Genomic DNA, 17,080 nt, shown 5'->3' with positions numbered 1-17,080 from the left:
GAGTTGTTACACAAATTCTCCCTATCTATCAGATAGGCAGTGTTCAGTGATTTCTTGAGCATTCAGACTGCTTAGGCAGGTGGCTTGTGTGAATCTGGTTGGAATGGAGGAGCATGTTTAGGGCAGACAATAATAAAAAAATGAGCTATCACTTTATAACACCTCCAGGGAGCTTGTGCAAGCTTGACTTTTCAAACCAAGTATCTTCTGACTGAAATTCTTATAGGGCAACAGGAAATGGCAAAATGTTTACATGCAGTGAGCTGGCAGGGAACAGTACAGAAATTGCCAGGCTGAGCTGGGCAGTCGGTTCGTTGAAAACTGGTTGGCTAAGTTTGTTGAACAGTTATGAATAAGCTTATTGAAATGTGAATTTTAATGCTGTTGTCACTTTCTTCTGTTTTAGAGATATTTTAAATTACTCTTGCTGCTGATGATGGTAGAGTTTGAATTCCTGTGCTTAGTTTGTGCTGATTAAACATCACGTGAAAAGCAAAGTTTAAAAAAAAAAAAGTGAAATTAATGCTAGTGCAGTAATGGGAATGCTTAGATTATTACACACATTTCAAAATATCTAGATATTTCAGTTATTTTTGTCATGATTCAAAAATGTGAACTGCTTCCAACTAAATATCAGTGTTAGATGCTGTATCCTGCTTTAATTATTTGCAGTTAACAGAGCAATAAGTTGTGTTGATTTTATACTTGGAGGGGAAAATTCTATGATGTATTGATAATGTCCCAGGGTACCAGAGGTAAAGACTAATAATAATAAATTAAGTAATTTTCTTCAGTGTAGTGTTTTAACGTAGTTTAGAGAAGGCATTAAATTCTCCACAGGAGAAGTTAAGGAACCACAAGGGCTGGATTTTTTCAGGCCAGCTTTAAATTTCACTTTTCGTACAGAGTCTTTTACAGTGTGATTGCAGTGGTGGTGTTGGGGGCTGCTCACTATGTGAGACATCAGGTGCCGTGCAAGAGATGATCTAGGAAAGAATAGTGCACAAATAACATGTAAAAATAACATTGGAGTAATATCTGTAATTCACTGGCTGAATGACTTTAGCCAATGTTTCAAGTATTTATCGTGCTGAGTTTTGCAAAGCCTGAAGTGCAGTATACTATAAATAACTTCATGTTTTAAAGCCACAAGTGGAGTGAACCTGGAAGATGCCACTGCCCTTCCCTTCAGGTGCTTTGGAAAGAATGAAGGCAGCAAAAGTCACTCAGCACCTACCACTAGCCTGGTATTGTTTGGACCTCATCAGAAATTGCAGAAGCCACGATGTGTTAATATCTCTGAGAGGCCAGGGATGCCACTGAAGATAAGTGATGGTTTGGACATTGGGATGGTTAGGTGGGATCTTCCAAGGATGGAATGTTGAAGTGTAATTTCCTTTTTCACTCTGTTCCACAGGAAGAATTGAAGTTGTGAACAACATTTAATTGCTCCAGTACAGCAGATGAAAGGGAGTGCTTTGTTTTAAACTTTTCTAGTTAAGTTTTTTATATTTCTGTCTGCAGCTATCTGTAGTCCTGAGACAGTTGGATTAGATGATTATTGGAGGTTCCTTGCAGCTGAAAAAAATAATTCCATTCTTAAATAGTCCTATAATTGGAGGAGTAAGTAGATAGCTCATAATTTTAACTTCATCAGTCTTGCCTACAAAATTGTGATTTAAAAAGTCCGAGATTTCTTTGTGAGCCCTGCAGCAAAAGAAGAAACAACTTCTAAGGAAGTTTCAGAGGTTTATCCTCTGCTACATCTAGGGGATAAAAGTTCTTAGCAATTACTAAGGGTTTGAGCATCACTCACAAAAAGAAGTGAGATACTATGTGGATACTTTTTGGAATTTACAAAACTCATGTTCTTATCTAGTTAACCATAGGACCCAATTTAGAGAGAAACCATAGAATCTAACACAGCCTGAAATAACAACAAAACCTTCCTGCACAAGTTGCAGAACAGAAGTTCAGGGTGTGTATGAATGGCTTTACCACTACCCTCACTATTCAATACAAACCCCAAAGCTTTTAATCATGAAAGAAGAAAGGAGCATCCATTCCTGAAGATGGAATCAAAGGAACTTCTGGAGTGGTTGAGAAATTGGAGTTTGCATTTTGGAAGAAAAATCTGTGTAGATGCATCAACGTTTTGTTTAATTTTTCAGCCCAGATGTGAATATTGCAGACCTGTGGCAAATCTGAATAAAATGGAAAAAAAACCCACATTCTTTGCTGTTACATATGGAATGTTCAAGTTGGCTTAGGCTACTGCAAAGTGTAGTATTGATGACATTCCTCTCAAAGATGAAACAAAAGTCTAATTGGCAGCTTTTTATGAATAAGATTTTTGTCCTTGTTTTAATTGACTGTAGTATTTCAGAAATGGATACTGGTCAACAGAAAACTGTAAATGTTCTTAGGTTATTGAAGCTGTGTAAAAGGTTACATGGTAACAGGATCAGATTTTATTTGTTTTAACATTACCTTGTAGGAGCTGGTATACTTCTTGGTTGTATAAGCTGATTTTCTTTCTGAGTTCTTGCTTTCAAGAAAACTAGACTTTGGTGAAAAAGGTGTTTACTGCTCTTTATCTGGCATGATTGAACTCCTTTTAAGAGCCTGTGTGCATTACTTTTTTGGCTTTGTGTTTTAATGCTGGAGAACTCATCACTATTCTTTCCTGTGCAGAACTGGTAGTAATTTTTTTGCACCCTACAGGAATGATTTTGTTTCAAACCTAGAAAAGCTAGACCTTCCTTCCTATTTAGTTCTGTATTTTATATCTAGTGTTTGCTTTAGTTTCCAACACAAAACCATAACAATGTCACAGGACTCAGTTTCTCATATGTTAGAAGATAGAATTTCTTACCCCTTTGAGTGGGAGAATTGCAATGGGTGGAAATACTACTTCATTGTTACCCAGTGTTCTGGGAATGCATTCAGCATCCTCCCTTCTCCATTGGTATGAAGAACACTGTTACTGAATATGTTGCTCTTTATTATTTGTGCTTCAAGAGTTATGTTTAAATGTGGTTTCTGTGTATGTACATTACTTCTAATTGAAAATGTAGCTATATACAGGTGATAGTGGTATCAGCTGCTCTTCTTAGCTCTGTGTGCTAATTCAAGCAGTCAAGGACTGTTTTCCTGCATGACTGGCTAAAGATCCACAAAACACACATTTTAGATGTATTGGTTCTGTTCTTGAAGTCTTCAGCTTAAAAGCTCTTGGCATGAAATAATGCCTTATTGTATTTATAGCTTGGGGCTTCAGAACCAAGGAGGAGATCTTGTGTCATGTGCAGAAAATAGGGTTCCTCTTCTCAAAAGTTGGAGGAAAAGTCAGGTCCTCCCTGCTTTTCCTGATTTTGTGTGTGTGCCTGATGGGCAGTTACTGTGTTTTTGAAAAGAAAATGCCAGTCACAAGTACAGTTTGTATAGTATTTGCCTGCTGGTTCTTTTTCTTCTTCGATAGGCCCCAAAGTCAAAGAGAGTAGAAATACTACTCTTAAAAGGACATCCTTATTTCTTTTCTTATTTCCCAGAACAGTTGGCTGCCTCGGAAGTGGATCATCTCTGATGTTCTGTCCTGTGGCTAGACTTGTAATGGGCTCAGATATTTGAGTCATCACATTGCACTCTCATCTCACTGGGGCAGTTAATTGGTGTAACTTTTCAGCTGCATCTTTTTCTAGATGTAAAAGGCTGTAATTCACAAGCTTCTTACCAGTTCTGCAATCAGAATTGTATGATTCTGTAAAAAACACAATAGTCTTGAGATTTATTCTTGCTACGAACATGTGATTGTGGTGTGTGTGTGTAGTTGCTTTTCTACAGTAGCCACACTCTAGTCATGTTCTCCAGTATGTACAAAATTTTCTGTAAGTCCTTTTGTTTTGGGAGTGACCTGACACTTGCCTGTGTTAGTGGACATTTTATTGTTCCAAGCTTACCAGATCCGTTACTCTGTGATGTGGTCACATTGTTTATCACTGCATTAGTTTGGGTGCCATGTGCAAGATTTATTAGTAATTTTACTATTAATTGCTTTCGTCTTAGTAATTGGTGATATTGAATAGTATGGAGTTGACAATTGAGAGATGAAGTGTTTGGCTAGGAATGTTGTCCTTGGTTGTTAAAATCATGTTAATAATTCTGTTTTCACTCAGTAGAGATTAATTTTTTTTAACCTCTTTTTTTCCCCCTGTGAATTTAGTCAGACAAGTACAGAAATTCAGGTAGTCTCTAACATCTTTCACATTAATGATAAAGGAAAGTATTAAATTGATCCTACTAGACTGCAGGAAGTTGCATTAGTGGTTATGAGATTCACTAAGTGGGTTTATGTTCAGAGATGGTTGTTTGATTTCTTCATTCCTCTTCTCTTCCCCCTGTTCCTTTTTATGCTGTTTTGGACTATATCCCCTTTTTCAAGATCTTTTACAAGTCTAGTGAGCAGATTTCTCTGGATTCTTGATCATATTATAAAACTCTTTGAGTGCAGCTTATCAGGGTTTTCTGATTTAAAAATAATTCATATAAATTTTAATATATTACATTATAATTATTAGAAACTGAGTTTTTTGTTATAACTGATGTATTTTTTTGTGTTTAAATTCAGAGCAGAGATATTACTTAATACCACGGCAGAAGAGACTGAGATGTTTAATGTTTGTTTAATATTATGTGGTGGTTGCTAGGATTTTAAAAATATATTAATTATGATCTATAATCATATGTGTGTACTAGGAAATACATATTAGCTAAAGAAAAAGGATAATCAATTAGGATAAATTTGGAGACCATGTATTAAATGAATTGCATAAAAAATGATATAATTCTGTTTTGTTAGTACACTACAGTAAGTTTATCCAAAATTAGATTTTAAGTGCAAGAAAAACTGAGGTGCTGTTTTCTATCTGCATTAGCATATAAACTCGTATGTTCTCCTGTAACAGCTTTTAAGACTCATTCCATTAGGAAGCTGAACCTGTTGAACTATCCAGTTGTTTTCTGAACCACTGCCAGATACTGTTATAATAAAAACGAAAGCTTTCAGTGCCAGTACAGGAATATAGTTTATGTCTGTCTGCTCTTATGGATCACATTAATTGGCAAGAGTGGTTGGCTTCATTGTCTGCATTCTCATCCAGAGAAAACATGGAGATGACCACTACTGTGTAAAGTTGGGTGTCTGGTCTGTTGTTTTTTTCAGACTTTGTAATACATCTCACTGTGCAGATTCCCAAAGTTTTTCATTCCTACTAGGAAGCCACTGATACCTCAATGCTCAGAAATTTTAAAACTTCTACTGTTTCCTAGCACTTCGTGGTAAAAATTCATGTTTTGTTGAGAAAGGTCTTTACTGCTGAAGCGAAATAAAGGCTATTTTTTTTTGCTATTGTAATACTGATAATTGTGATTTTTTCCCTTTGACTTTTGTGGATCCAGTAATAATGTTCTTTGGAGCAAAAAGGCAGAGCAGTCAAATTGAATGTAAAGTAACATTCAACAGTTAATTATCCCTTTTTGAAATTAAGTAAGATGAAATCTGTTTTAAAAAGTGTAATAGCATAATATATTGCAATTATTAGCATGTGGATAATGCTTTAGGGAACAAACAGGATTCTTAGTGTTTTGGACAGTGAACTTCGCTGTGCGGCTTGGAGAGGTGTAGCTGTCACATCCATCTTAGAATTGGATATTTGATATGGCCATGACCAAACTAGGGCTTTAATAATCCGAAATAAGGGACCAAGAGCATTTAATCAGTCTTTGGTGCAAACTTGAGACATACTACTTCTTGAAGTAGTGATAAGTAGATGTGATATAATAATAACTACTCCATAGGTGATAATTATCAACTGCAAATGGGTACATTCCTTTTCATCCAGAACATTACTTAAATGTAGACATTAAACCATGATTTGTCCTTGCCTATAGTGTTCTGCAGCTGCTTCTGACGGACTGAGGTTGTGGTTGGACCTGCAGTCCAGTCAACTCAATCCTAATTGCCTCTTTTGCCAAGAACACAGTTTCTGGGTTGCAGAAAGACAGCCTCCTGCATAAATAAACTGCAGCATAATTGGGAACAAGTGTAGCATAACAACATGAGATTGGGTTTGACTGAAACAAACGAACATACTGAAGTTCTTTGGTTTTTTTTTTTTTATGTTTTAGTTTTGAAGTTGTTTCCTGTTTTAGCTCCTTCTGTTAATACAAGGTAAAAGGAAGTCTTGCCTGTTTCTTTGCATGTTAATTCGGTAGTCAAGAAAAGGGCTGCATAGTAAGTGAAAGTCAAAAACATTTTTTTAAAATAGAACATCTTTTAAAATAGATTTTTGCATTTTCCAGCTTGAAGTGACTTGGTAAGTTTACTTTTCTTAGGTTATAGTGCATGCATTTACCAGTTTTCTTTATATTTACAAGGTTTCGTTCTGTTCATGGAAAGTCTGCTTTGTTTTACCATCATGACCAAAATTTCCATCTTTCTATAAACCCCCACATTATTTAGCTACTCACCAGTGCCTTGAATGTAGTTTCTTAACTGCTTGGAAATGTTTAAACCATTAATTTAAACAACAGAATTGTAGGGGCTGTAAGTTTTATGTCCCTCTTCCTTATGTCATTGAGATGTATTGAATATCATTGAAGATGCATTTTCCAACCAGTTGAACCTGAAAACTCCTGAGAGTGAAGGTTGTCCTGGGTGAGAGGCACAGTCTGGCTCAGCACTCTGTCCATGGCAGCAGCCTGGGATGTGCACCTATGGAAAAGCATGGCAGCAAGGGCACAGCTCCCTGGAGGGAGCTCAGTCTTACCATTTGCTGGGTTTTTATGTGAGGCATTGACTTGGTGCTGTATCTTTGGCATTCGTCTCTGTTTACTGTCACATGAGCAAAACACTTCTCCTTCAGAACAGGAACTGAAATTGGCTTTTTCTGTTTGGTAGCCAGAAGCAAGTGTAACCTCTTGTTACATTATCTGTGGAAAAGCTTCATGTACTTTAAGTAACCAGTGGTGCACTGTCTGACTGGTAAACACCCTGAGAATTATTGGCAGATGAATGGTTTTTTGAAAACAGACACTTGTTGCTGCTGTCCAGTTCCCTTTCGGGCCTTCATTGATTATTGCCTTGAAGTAAGACAGTCCTTTGAGTTATATAAAGGATTTCCTCTTTTATTCATTAAGTCTTTTGGGAGGTCCTTCCATGTGGAAACACCTCTCCTGTGAAGACAGGCTGAGAGGTTGGGGCTGTTCAGCCTGGAGAAGAGAAGGCTCTGAAGAGACCTTAGAGCCCCTTCCAGTACCTAAAGGGAGGCTGGAAGAGAGCTGGAGAGGGACTTTTGCCAACAGCATGTAGTGACAGGACGAGGGGAATGGCTTTAAACTGAGAGTCGGTTTAGATCAGATATTAGGAAAAAAATCTTTACTGTGAGGGTGGTGAAGCGCTGGAACAGGTTGCTCAGAGAAGTTCTGGCTGCCCCATTGCTGGAAATGTTCAAGGCCAGGCTGGGCCAAAGGAGCAACCTGGTCTAGTGGAAAGTGTCCCTGCCCATGGAAGGGGGGTTGGAACTGGATGATCACTGAGGTCCCTTCCAACCCAAACCATTTGATGATGCTGTGAAAGAAAAAATTAATACATTTCGAATACATCTATTTTGTTGCCTTGACATGCAGAGCGAAATACTGTTGTCAGCCTTAACTTGAATGCTGTTAGATTTGATTAGAATTTCTGGGGCTTCGATTTTGGAAGCTCGGTTTTGGAAGTTCACTTTCTGTACTTTTACTGCTTGTTTAAATTCATATGAGTGCTGGGTGTAGGAGCATTTCTGGTGAAGTGCAGTTGGATACTGTTAAGCAGATGTAGGTTAGCTAAGCTTAGTCTCAACCCTAAGCTTTGAAGTTAAAAAGAAAAAAAATCCTGAAGGAACTGCAGTATGTTTCAGGACAGTCCCCCTTTATTTTGTTATATGAGTTTGAGGGCAAATAGAATTACATGTTTGCATGGAAGTACTCCATGTTCCAGAAAGTTAGGCTGCCAAGTGTCTTCATTTCAGATGTATGATGTGGAACGATCACTGAAAAAGGTTACTGGAAGTAACCTGTTTTTCAGTGAGAATGGTTTTAGATCATAACAGTTACGGTTACTCAAAATCTGTCTTTTACTGTAAGACCAAGACAATTGTTGCTTTGAAATAATGTGTTGGAACCTGATGCAGCTGACTTAAGTGTCATGTATACTCACTTCTTTACTAGGAGAAGGAACCTTAAGTCATTTCTTTGTAATATATGCTATTCAAGATAACATTTTCTGATTGCTGCTTATCAAGTATTTTTTAGACATTGGAAGTTAGACACTTCTTGCTGTACTGAATAGTAGCTTAATGACAAGTTTTTCATTAATCATTGAATGCATTTCAGTTTTAGTGCATGTCAGTGTTAATGAGCAAATTGCTGGGACCACCAATTCTCTATTCTGATTATATATATAATTTCCTCCTTCCTGAAAGATACAAGACACAGAGAAGAAAGAAAATGGTAAGTGTGTGGGGGTGTGTATAGATTGTAACTACTGAATTAGGTCAGTGTTACAGATTTGGGGGAGGTGTTTCTAGATGAGAAGGCGTTCTGGTTGGAATAAAGGAGTAGGGTAGAAGGTTAGATTCCCAAGTCTAGAATTTTAGGCTAGAATCATGTCATAATCCTTGTGGTGAGTCAGTACTTATTAAGATTTTAAGAAGGCAGTTCCTAGAATCCTGTATGAAACCAATCAGTGATACCTTTCACCCTAAAACTGTATTGCTGCCATTAAGCCTTTTTGCAGTACAGCACTTGTGGTGAAAAAGCACATCAGTGAGATCCTGTTTAGAGAGAAACGTCATTCTGTAAATGAATAGTTGTGTGATTGTTAACAAGCTCTGTTGTTACATGGTGGGTAGACTTGTATTCTGGCATTCACCATTACCACATGGCAAAGTAGATTTTGTGGCATATGTCCTCATTTGTATGTAACCAGAGTACTTCAAATAAAAGCAGAATAGGTCTGTGACCCTGGATAGGGCTTAGGTAATGCTCATGAATAATAAAGTGCATTTTGAAGTCTACCTCTGTCACCTGGCATTTGCTTTTTTCTGAGACTCTCTATTTTAAGTAACCAATCTAGGAGAAAGGCTGTAAGTATTGGGGTATCGCAGTTGTTTTTGAAGAGGAGACTTTGAGAAACTCAAGTCAAAGCTGTTCTAGAAGTCAACTGTATTAGAAAATTATGTTTGCTCTTTCATCATTATATGCTAAAATGCCATCCTTTCTGTTTGCTGTGACGTGTTATCCTGTAACAGGATAATGTGCCCATATTTGCTTCGTACCTAGCACTTACCCAGGAACATAGGTCTGACCTTTTTTTATTTCTGGCTTTTGAAAGGTGCTTGATTTCTCTCCAAAACAAGATTAACCTCTTCTGCCACACAGGCATGAGGTTGCTGGCTGTGGAAGCTGAGGTGAGGCTCACGTGTGCAGCTGTACTGGGTGCTGGAGCCTGGAAGCACAGGGCCCTCCTGAGCACAGTGCTGTGCTCAGTGTCCTCAGGCTGCTGGGACTCTCTTGGAGTGCTGCTTGCACTGGGTGCTGCCTTCCAAATGGGGAGTCAGAAGAACTGTAGTTGTCTTTTCCTGGTGTTATTAAAATTCCAAGGAGTCAGGTGAAGCAAAAACTGGCTTTCGCTTATAATTTATTGGTAAATCAGGGTGACACAAGGAGATGGCAAAAGCATAGCAAATGGGAATTTGCTCAGCTGGCAATCAAAAAGCAAATGTCAGTGGGATTCATTTGACTCAGCCTTCATAGCCTCGTACATGGCTTGATTAGCAATTGAGTAGTTAGTTTCTAATTTAACAGGTATCTGTCTCCATTTTGACCCTGTTTCAAAACATCTATTCAAAGCTTTGGGTAGAGGTGTTAATTTTTTTTTTTAATGTGGTTTACCGTGCTGAATCCAAAATCAAGAATAGTAGAAATGAGATGTATATAAAAACTAATGCAGAGTATCCATTAGAATTCAGCTGGATACAGGGAGTTTGAATTGTTTCTGTTGGGCTGTCTCTATGCTTCAAACCAAGGTGTCACTGAATCGGTTTACATGTGTTTATACATTATCAAATTAATTAGAAATAGGTGTGAAGGCTGTTCTTGAGCTGAGCCAAACTGTGCCTTGGTGTGTTGTAAATCCAAAAAAATGGAATTGAATAGTCTGAATTAAGTGATGGGAATTCAAAGTTTCATGGTTAATTAGTGCTAGAGAGGTTAAAGCAGTAGCATGTTCTCTGTGGGCATGCAGTTTGATGTTTTCTCTGAAACATAAATGGTTAAATGAGTGACTGAAAACAGGACTGGTAAACTGCTGCCTTCTCCTACCCTTTAAAATGCATAAATTGGATTATGATTACACTTACAGAAGTATGTTTATATACTCTGTAATTAGAAGGAAAATACCTGAGCAAGGATATCCTTGCAATTTAGAATATGCAGATACGACAACAATCAATTTACTGGAGATGGAGTGTTTTTAGTTAGCTGCAGCATGAGTGGAAGTTACTTCTGTATCTCTGAGGAGGGACAAGCCATGAACTCCTGAAGTTGGCCTTGTGTTATGCACATGGCCAAGCCAAGTGAAATTCTGAGGAAGCCCTGAAATACAGTTTTCTGGGAATATAATTTAAGTAATATACATGGAGAGTCATGATTAGACTCTTAAGCAAACAATCACTAAATAAGAGGAAGAAAATGATAGGTTAGTCCTTTATGTAAACGTTTTTTACTAGTATCAACAAAATATAAGGAAAATACACAGAACTTTGCTTTACTCTGTGAATTTGCATGATTTTGAATAAGTTGGATATTTCAGTAGTAGCTTTCATGTATTTCCTAGTTAAATTGTGTTACTTGCCTTGAGCAGAACGGAATTTGCAAGAATGCTTTGCCCACACCCTTCAGTTGAGCACAGAGACGAATCTCAAGGTAAATCCACTCTAGTGTCAGTCAGTTTGACAGGAGAGCTGGAGTTTATCCTGGCTGGCATTGGGATGAATGCTCTCTGCCCTTGCAGTGTACCACTCCAAGCAATTAAAGAAACTGGAAATAATCAGTCTTTGTAAGTTTTGTGGGTTTTTGTTGTTGTTTCTTTTAGTACTCCAAACCAGCTCACTTCATGATAATTTAGCCCAAAGCATTAGAATAAGAAAGGGATGAGATGGAGCAGCTTGCCCTTGGTGTAAGCAACTGTGGAATGGCAGCAGTCCATGGACACTTCTTCCTGCAGTTTGAGCCAACCTAGACCAGGATTGGTGCTGAAATGAGCAATTTTGCCCTTTTCCTGTTCTTTGCTATCTCGCTCCTTGTGCCAGCACAAGTTTTCATGTGGTGGTGTTGTGAACCAGATCTGTTAAGGAAGAATGGTGGTGGTTAAAGGAGGTTTATTGTGGTGGTGGTTGGCTTAGGGCTGCTGAAAGTGCAGTGTAAGTTGGCAGCAGTTTGATTTCACTGGTTTGTGCAAGTACCTCAAAGCCTCCATCAGGTAGTGCAGGGGAACTGACTGCATTGAACTGCAGTAGACTGCAGTGTGTGTGTGTATAGATATATGTGACAGGAAACGTAGTCTTGCTAGTACTTTCTACCAAGTGATCTTTCTAAACCAGTAGAAAACAATTAAATACTCAGGAAGGCATTTTTTAAAAAGCTCCAATTACATGTCAAATACATTAATTTTAAAAGTTGTCTTTAAAAAATTATTTCTTCCTAAAGAAAAGTTGATAATGCATTTGTTCTGCACTTAGTAGTTTTACTAAGCCCTATGAATATGAATTCTGAAGGTTAGAGTTGGATTACAGTTGAGTGTTTTCAAAGAACACAGTTTTATTCAAAAGTGAACATTATTTTAGTGACCTTATTAGAGCTCTCTAAATTTGTTGGTGCTGTGAGTATTGGAGACTGGGCAGGGGAGGTACAGTGTATTCAGTCAATTTTTATTGTATATGTAATACCTTGCAAATTTGCACAGTTTAAGAAAGGATTTTAAAGTGTCTTGGAGGAAGATAACAACTGAAAATTAACTTGAGACATCACAATAAAACACTTATAAATATGCATAGTGTTACAACAGAATTTTTACTGTTTGAATCAGGAGCTTAGCACTGCCAAATGCCTCTTGCTGAAAGCTCCTACAGCTCTTTCTACCACTTTACTTGGCTTTTTAACTTTCAGAGTACTGTTGTTGGTTTATGTGGTGCTTGGAAATCTGAGTTGCTCTGGGAAATTACATCTCATCTTCTACGAATTACACAATGCCCGGTGTTATAGGGTGAAATTGCTCTTATAACTTAATTCAGCTCCTTTTGTCTGTATATAATGCAATGAAGTTGAAACACATAACAAGTATTGAACTCTTGCTATCATGATTACAAGTTCAACAAATCTGATGTCACAGTTTTCTTCACATAATCTGCTAAAGTGCTTGGTGGTGATATGGTGGGCTTTGCAGTGGGGCTGCAAGGCCAGAGAACCCAGGCTTTGGTAGGCAGGTCCTGGAGAAAGGGAATACAGGTCAAATTCCCTGGGTGAATACTGATGTGCTAATGGAAGTTTGGCTGCAGGGTCTCAGTCTCAGCTGAGGCAGAATCAGTCTCTAACTCTCAGACATCTGCAGTTAAGCAGTGTCAGGAGAAGATATTGGAAAAGATGACAAATTTGGCTTTTTAGGCTTGTAACCGGGTCATTTCTACCACAGACCGTGAGCAGCACCAAGAATTCAAGTTGAAAATCTACTGTAGTGATTCAGGCACAAGTCAGAGTAAACAGCTGCATTTTGGATGTGTGTCAGTTTGTCAGAGGTATAAAGGTGATTATCAGTGTAATTTTTACTCAGAACGTTAAAATCATGTTAAATATGTCAAATGTGATTTTGTCAGTTACAGTCTATGAAGAGGAATACTAAATCTAAAATAAAAGATTCTCTATAGCAGTGTATTTGTTTTCATAGTGTTCTTTTCCAGGTGTGGATTATGTTTATATGCATGTGTTAATACAGCGTATTTCTTTTTTTTTTCACCCACAGGTTATGCAATGGTCTCTGCAAGATGTCATGTTCTTGAGTTGGAGCTTTTTAAGGCAAGCATATGCTGGTACTTCAACTTAACTAAGTGGACTATAATTTCTTCTCTCACATCAACTACATAAGCAGACAAAATTGCAAAGATCTGCCCTGTGTCGAGTATGACAGCCACGACTCGTGGCTCTCCGGTAGGAGGGAATGATAGCCAGGGCCAGGCTCCTGATGGACAGTCCCAGCCTCCCCTCCAGCAGAATCAGGTATGGTATTAACCATCAAGTTGTCTAAAAATAAAGGATTTTGCTCTTTAGAAATAGCGTTTCTGAATTATTTGAATTTGTATATTCCTGGAGATGTCTAGTAAAGTTAGATATTTTTGTGTGTGTGTCTGGAAATACAAAAACATTTTGAGGGATGAAGGCAGTTCTACTGGCAAATTAGACACTGCATTGCAAAAAATGCTCGCTTTCCAGACAGTGGCATAGTTCCTTCAAGCATATGTATTTTGGATAAGGAGCCTTCTTGGAATGATACCAGAAGCTTCCTCTGAACCACATTGTTGACTTACCTGCCACAGATTGGCAGAACTACTCTCTGTGAGTTCAGTTCATGCTCAGTTCTACAAAAGCACTTTCTGGATACAAGAGCTTACATCCAGGTGTCAGCTCTTCCAGAGCAGCTGCATCCAGGTCTCCGTTCATTGTACAAGACTTCCTGAACAGCTTTGTGTGTTTCTGTTGAATGGGTTATCTAGCTTTCAAAAGAGAAGCAAAAGCTTTTATATACTATATTATAAAGTGATGATTCTTTTTTGTTGAGGAAAAAAATGCCAGAAAAGGTGCTTTTAAACAGTGTGGCTAAAAGCGCTTAAAAGAAGAGAGACACTTTGTCACTTAATCCAGTATGAATATATTATTTTTTTAATACCATAAGGTTTAATGGTTGCTTCTTCCTGAGAATAAATTGTACTTTGCAATGTGTGTGGTGGGCTGACCCTGACTAGCAAGGAAGTCTCCACCCTGTCGCTCACTCCCTCTGCCTCAGTGGGATGGGGGAGAGAATCAGAAGGAAAAAGTGAGAAATTATATGGGTTGAGATAAATGCAGTTTTATAAATGAAGGGGTGAGGGGGAAACAAGTGATGCAAGTGCTGTCACTCACTACCAGGTCATGGAGGCCCATCTAATCCCCAAGCAACAGCTACCTCAGGGAAAAAAACCCTTTGTTTTATTGTCAAGCATGACATTACATGGCATGGAGCACTTCTTTGGTCTGGTCAGGTCAGCTCTCCCCACTGTGTCCACTCCCAGCCTCTTGCCCTACTTACTGCTGTGGGGGCAAAGTTAGAATGACAGGATAGTTAAGGTTGGAAGGGACCCCTGGTGTCATCCAAATCTAACCTCCCTGCTCAAGCAGCATCCCCTTCACCATGTTACTTGGGATTTTGAGCAGGCAGCTTTTGAGTATCTCCAGTCTGGGAGACTCTGTAGCCTCTCTGGTCAGTCTTTTCCAGTGAATGGTCACCCACGCAGTAAAGAAGTTCTTCATATTCAGATGGAACTTCCTGTGTTTCACTTTCTGCCTGTTGCCTCTTGTCATGTTGCTTGGCACCACCGAGAAGACCCTGGTTCCGTCTTCTTGGCACCCCCCACCTTTAGGTATTTGCATGCATTGATGTGTTCCCCTCTCAGTCGTCTCTTCTCCAGGCTGAACAGGCCAAGCTCCCTCAGCCTTTCCTCATTTCTGAGGTGCTTCAGTCCCTTAATTATCTTTATAATCTTCTACTGGATCTGCTCCAGGATCTCCATGTCTCTCTTGTGCTGAGGAGCCCAGAGCTGGACACAACACTCCAGGTGATCCTCACCAGGGTTGAGCAGAGGGGCAGGATCACCTCCCTGACCTGCTGGCAATGCTCTTCCTAATGCGGCCCAGGATCCCATTGGCCTTCTTGCTCCCCAGGACACTCTGCTGGCTCCTGGACAGCTTGTTGTCCACCAGGACCCTCTAGTCCTTCACAGAGCTGCTTTCTAACAGGTCAGCCCTCAGCCTGTCCTGGTACCTGGGGTTATTTTCTCCAGCTGCAGGGCCCTGCCCTTGCCTTTGCTGGATTTCAGAGAGTTCTTCTCTGCCCATCTCTCCAGCCTGTCGAGGTCCTTCTGAAGGGCTGTGCAGCCCTCTGGGGTATTGACCACTCCTCCAGCTTCGTGTCACCAACAAACTTGCTGAGGAGGCACCTCCCACTTCATCCGTCATTGATAAGTTAAACAGTCCTGGGCCCAGTATTGAACCTTGGGGGACACCACGAGTGACAGGCCTCCAGCTACACCCTTTACCACTGATTACAATCCCCTGGGATCTGCAGTGTAGCAAGTTCTTGATCCACTGCAGTGTAGCAAGTTCTTGATCCACTGCAGTGTCCAGTCATCCAGTCCACACTTCCTCATTTTTCCTAGGAGGATGTTGTGAGAGACAATGTCAAAGCCTCGCTGAAGTCCATGCAGACAATATCCACTGCTCTCCCCTCCTCCATCCACATAGTTTTTTCATCATAGAAGGCAATCAGGTTGGTTAAGCATGATTTACCTTAAGAATCCATGCTGACTACTCCTGATCACCTTCTTTTATCCATATGGACAGAGTTGGCTTCCAGAATGAGCTATTCCATCACCTCTCCAGGGATTGAGGTGATGCTGGCTGGCTGGTAGTTCCCTGGGTCCTCCTCGCCCTTTTTGAAAACTGGGGTGATATTTACTTTCTTCCAGTCCTGGAGTGCCTCTCCTGATGGCCACAACCTTCCAGAGATAATCGTGAGTGGTTCATTGTGGTGTGTGCCAGTTTCCTCAGCACTTGGGGGTTCATCCCGTCAGAGCACATGGACTTGTGGATGTGAAGTTTAATTAAATGGTCTTTATCTAACCCAGTCTTCTCAACCAAGGCGGGAAGGCCTTCCTTCCTCCAGACCTCCTCCCTGATCTCCTGACTCAGGGATTCCCGAGGACTGGCCTTGGCTGTGAAAACTGAAGCAAAGAAGGCGTTCAGTATCTCTGCCTTCTCTGTAGCCTCTGTTGGCAAGGATCCCTGTTCCATTCAGTAGCAGGACCACATTTTCCTTAGTATTTATTTTGGTTTTGGTGTATTTGAAGAAGCCCTTCTTGTTATCCTTGACATCCTTAGCCAGATTTAATTCCTAACCGGCCTCGGCCTTCCTCATTGCATTTCTGTGTACTCTGACAACATCTCTATATTCATCCTGGGTAGCCTTTCCCTGCTTCCATCTCACCTGTCTCTTGCCTGTGTCTGAGTTTTGACAGGAGTTAACAAGGAGAAACACAAGGCCTTGTGTCTATGCCAGTGCTGTTCACCAACGGGCAAAACACTGATGTGTTTTCCGTGCTGTTTTGGTCACAAATCCAAAACCCAGCACTGTGAAAGGTGCTGTGAAGAAAATACACTCTGTGCCAGCCAGATGTGATACAACAGGTGGAAAATGTACTTGAGGTTTTGTCCTCCTAAATCTTGCTATTCTGATTTGAACCTTTATTATTGTCAGTTCATACTATTTATATGTGTGAATAAATGACGTCTGTAAAATACATTGTATTTTGCATGGCCCATCAAAATGGACTTGACTTAGTCAGGTTCTTGAAGGTTGGTTAGTAGACAGTTACAGTAGTAGGTCATTCGTTTTTAGCAAACTTCTAAGAAAGTGTTTTTCATTGTTATTTTCCTCTGTGCTGCTGCTCAAGGTTGTATTTCTGCCTAAAATAGTCATCTTTTCTGCAGAAGATTTGTACAAACTGGAGCTTCCGTGTTTTTATTTCACCTTCTAGATAGGTGGTCTGCTGAAAGTAGAAGTCTGTTAAAATATACCCCACTTTCCTCACTGGGAATTGTAGCTTATTTTTTAAACTATCAGCATAGAAAGCATATATAGCACATTTTATGCTCTATTTTTTGTTAACAAATTTGAAAT

At 39.5% G+C, this 17,080-nt stretch overlaps 1 protein-coding gene across 6 annotated transcripts in view; it reads left to right on the top strand.

The window, feature by feature from the left end:
- The window catches only part of USP9X (ubiquitin specific peptidase 9, X-linked), a 107,253-nt gene that overhangs the window by 11,820 nt on the left and 78,353 nt on the right, over nt 1-17,080 (top strand). For all 6 annotated transcript variants that reach the window (XM_017810893.1, XM_017810890.1, XM_017810889.1 and 3 more), the window contains exon 2: nt 13,115-13,368. In XM_017810893.1, the coding sequence (XP_017666382.1) occupies nt 13,273-13,368 (96 nt within the window). In that variant the 5' untranslated portion in view covers nt 13,115-13,272. The remainder of the gene's footprint in view (nt 1-13,114; nt 13,369-17,080) is intronic.

This window comes from Lepidothrix coronata, unplaced genomic scaffold, assembly GCF_001604755.1.
Source record: "Lepidothrix coronata isolate B3197 unplaced genomic scaffold, Lepidothrix_coronata-1.0 Scaffold30, whole genome shotgun sequence".
NCBI classification, from domain to species: domain Eukaryota; kingdom Metazoa; phylum Chordata; class Aves; order Passeriformes; family Pipridae; genus Lepidothrix; species Lepidothrix coronata.
The sequence above is the reverse complement of the archived record's forward strand: the minus strand, read 5'-3'. Positions and strand labels throughout refer to the sequence as shown.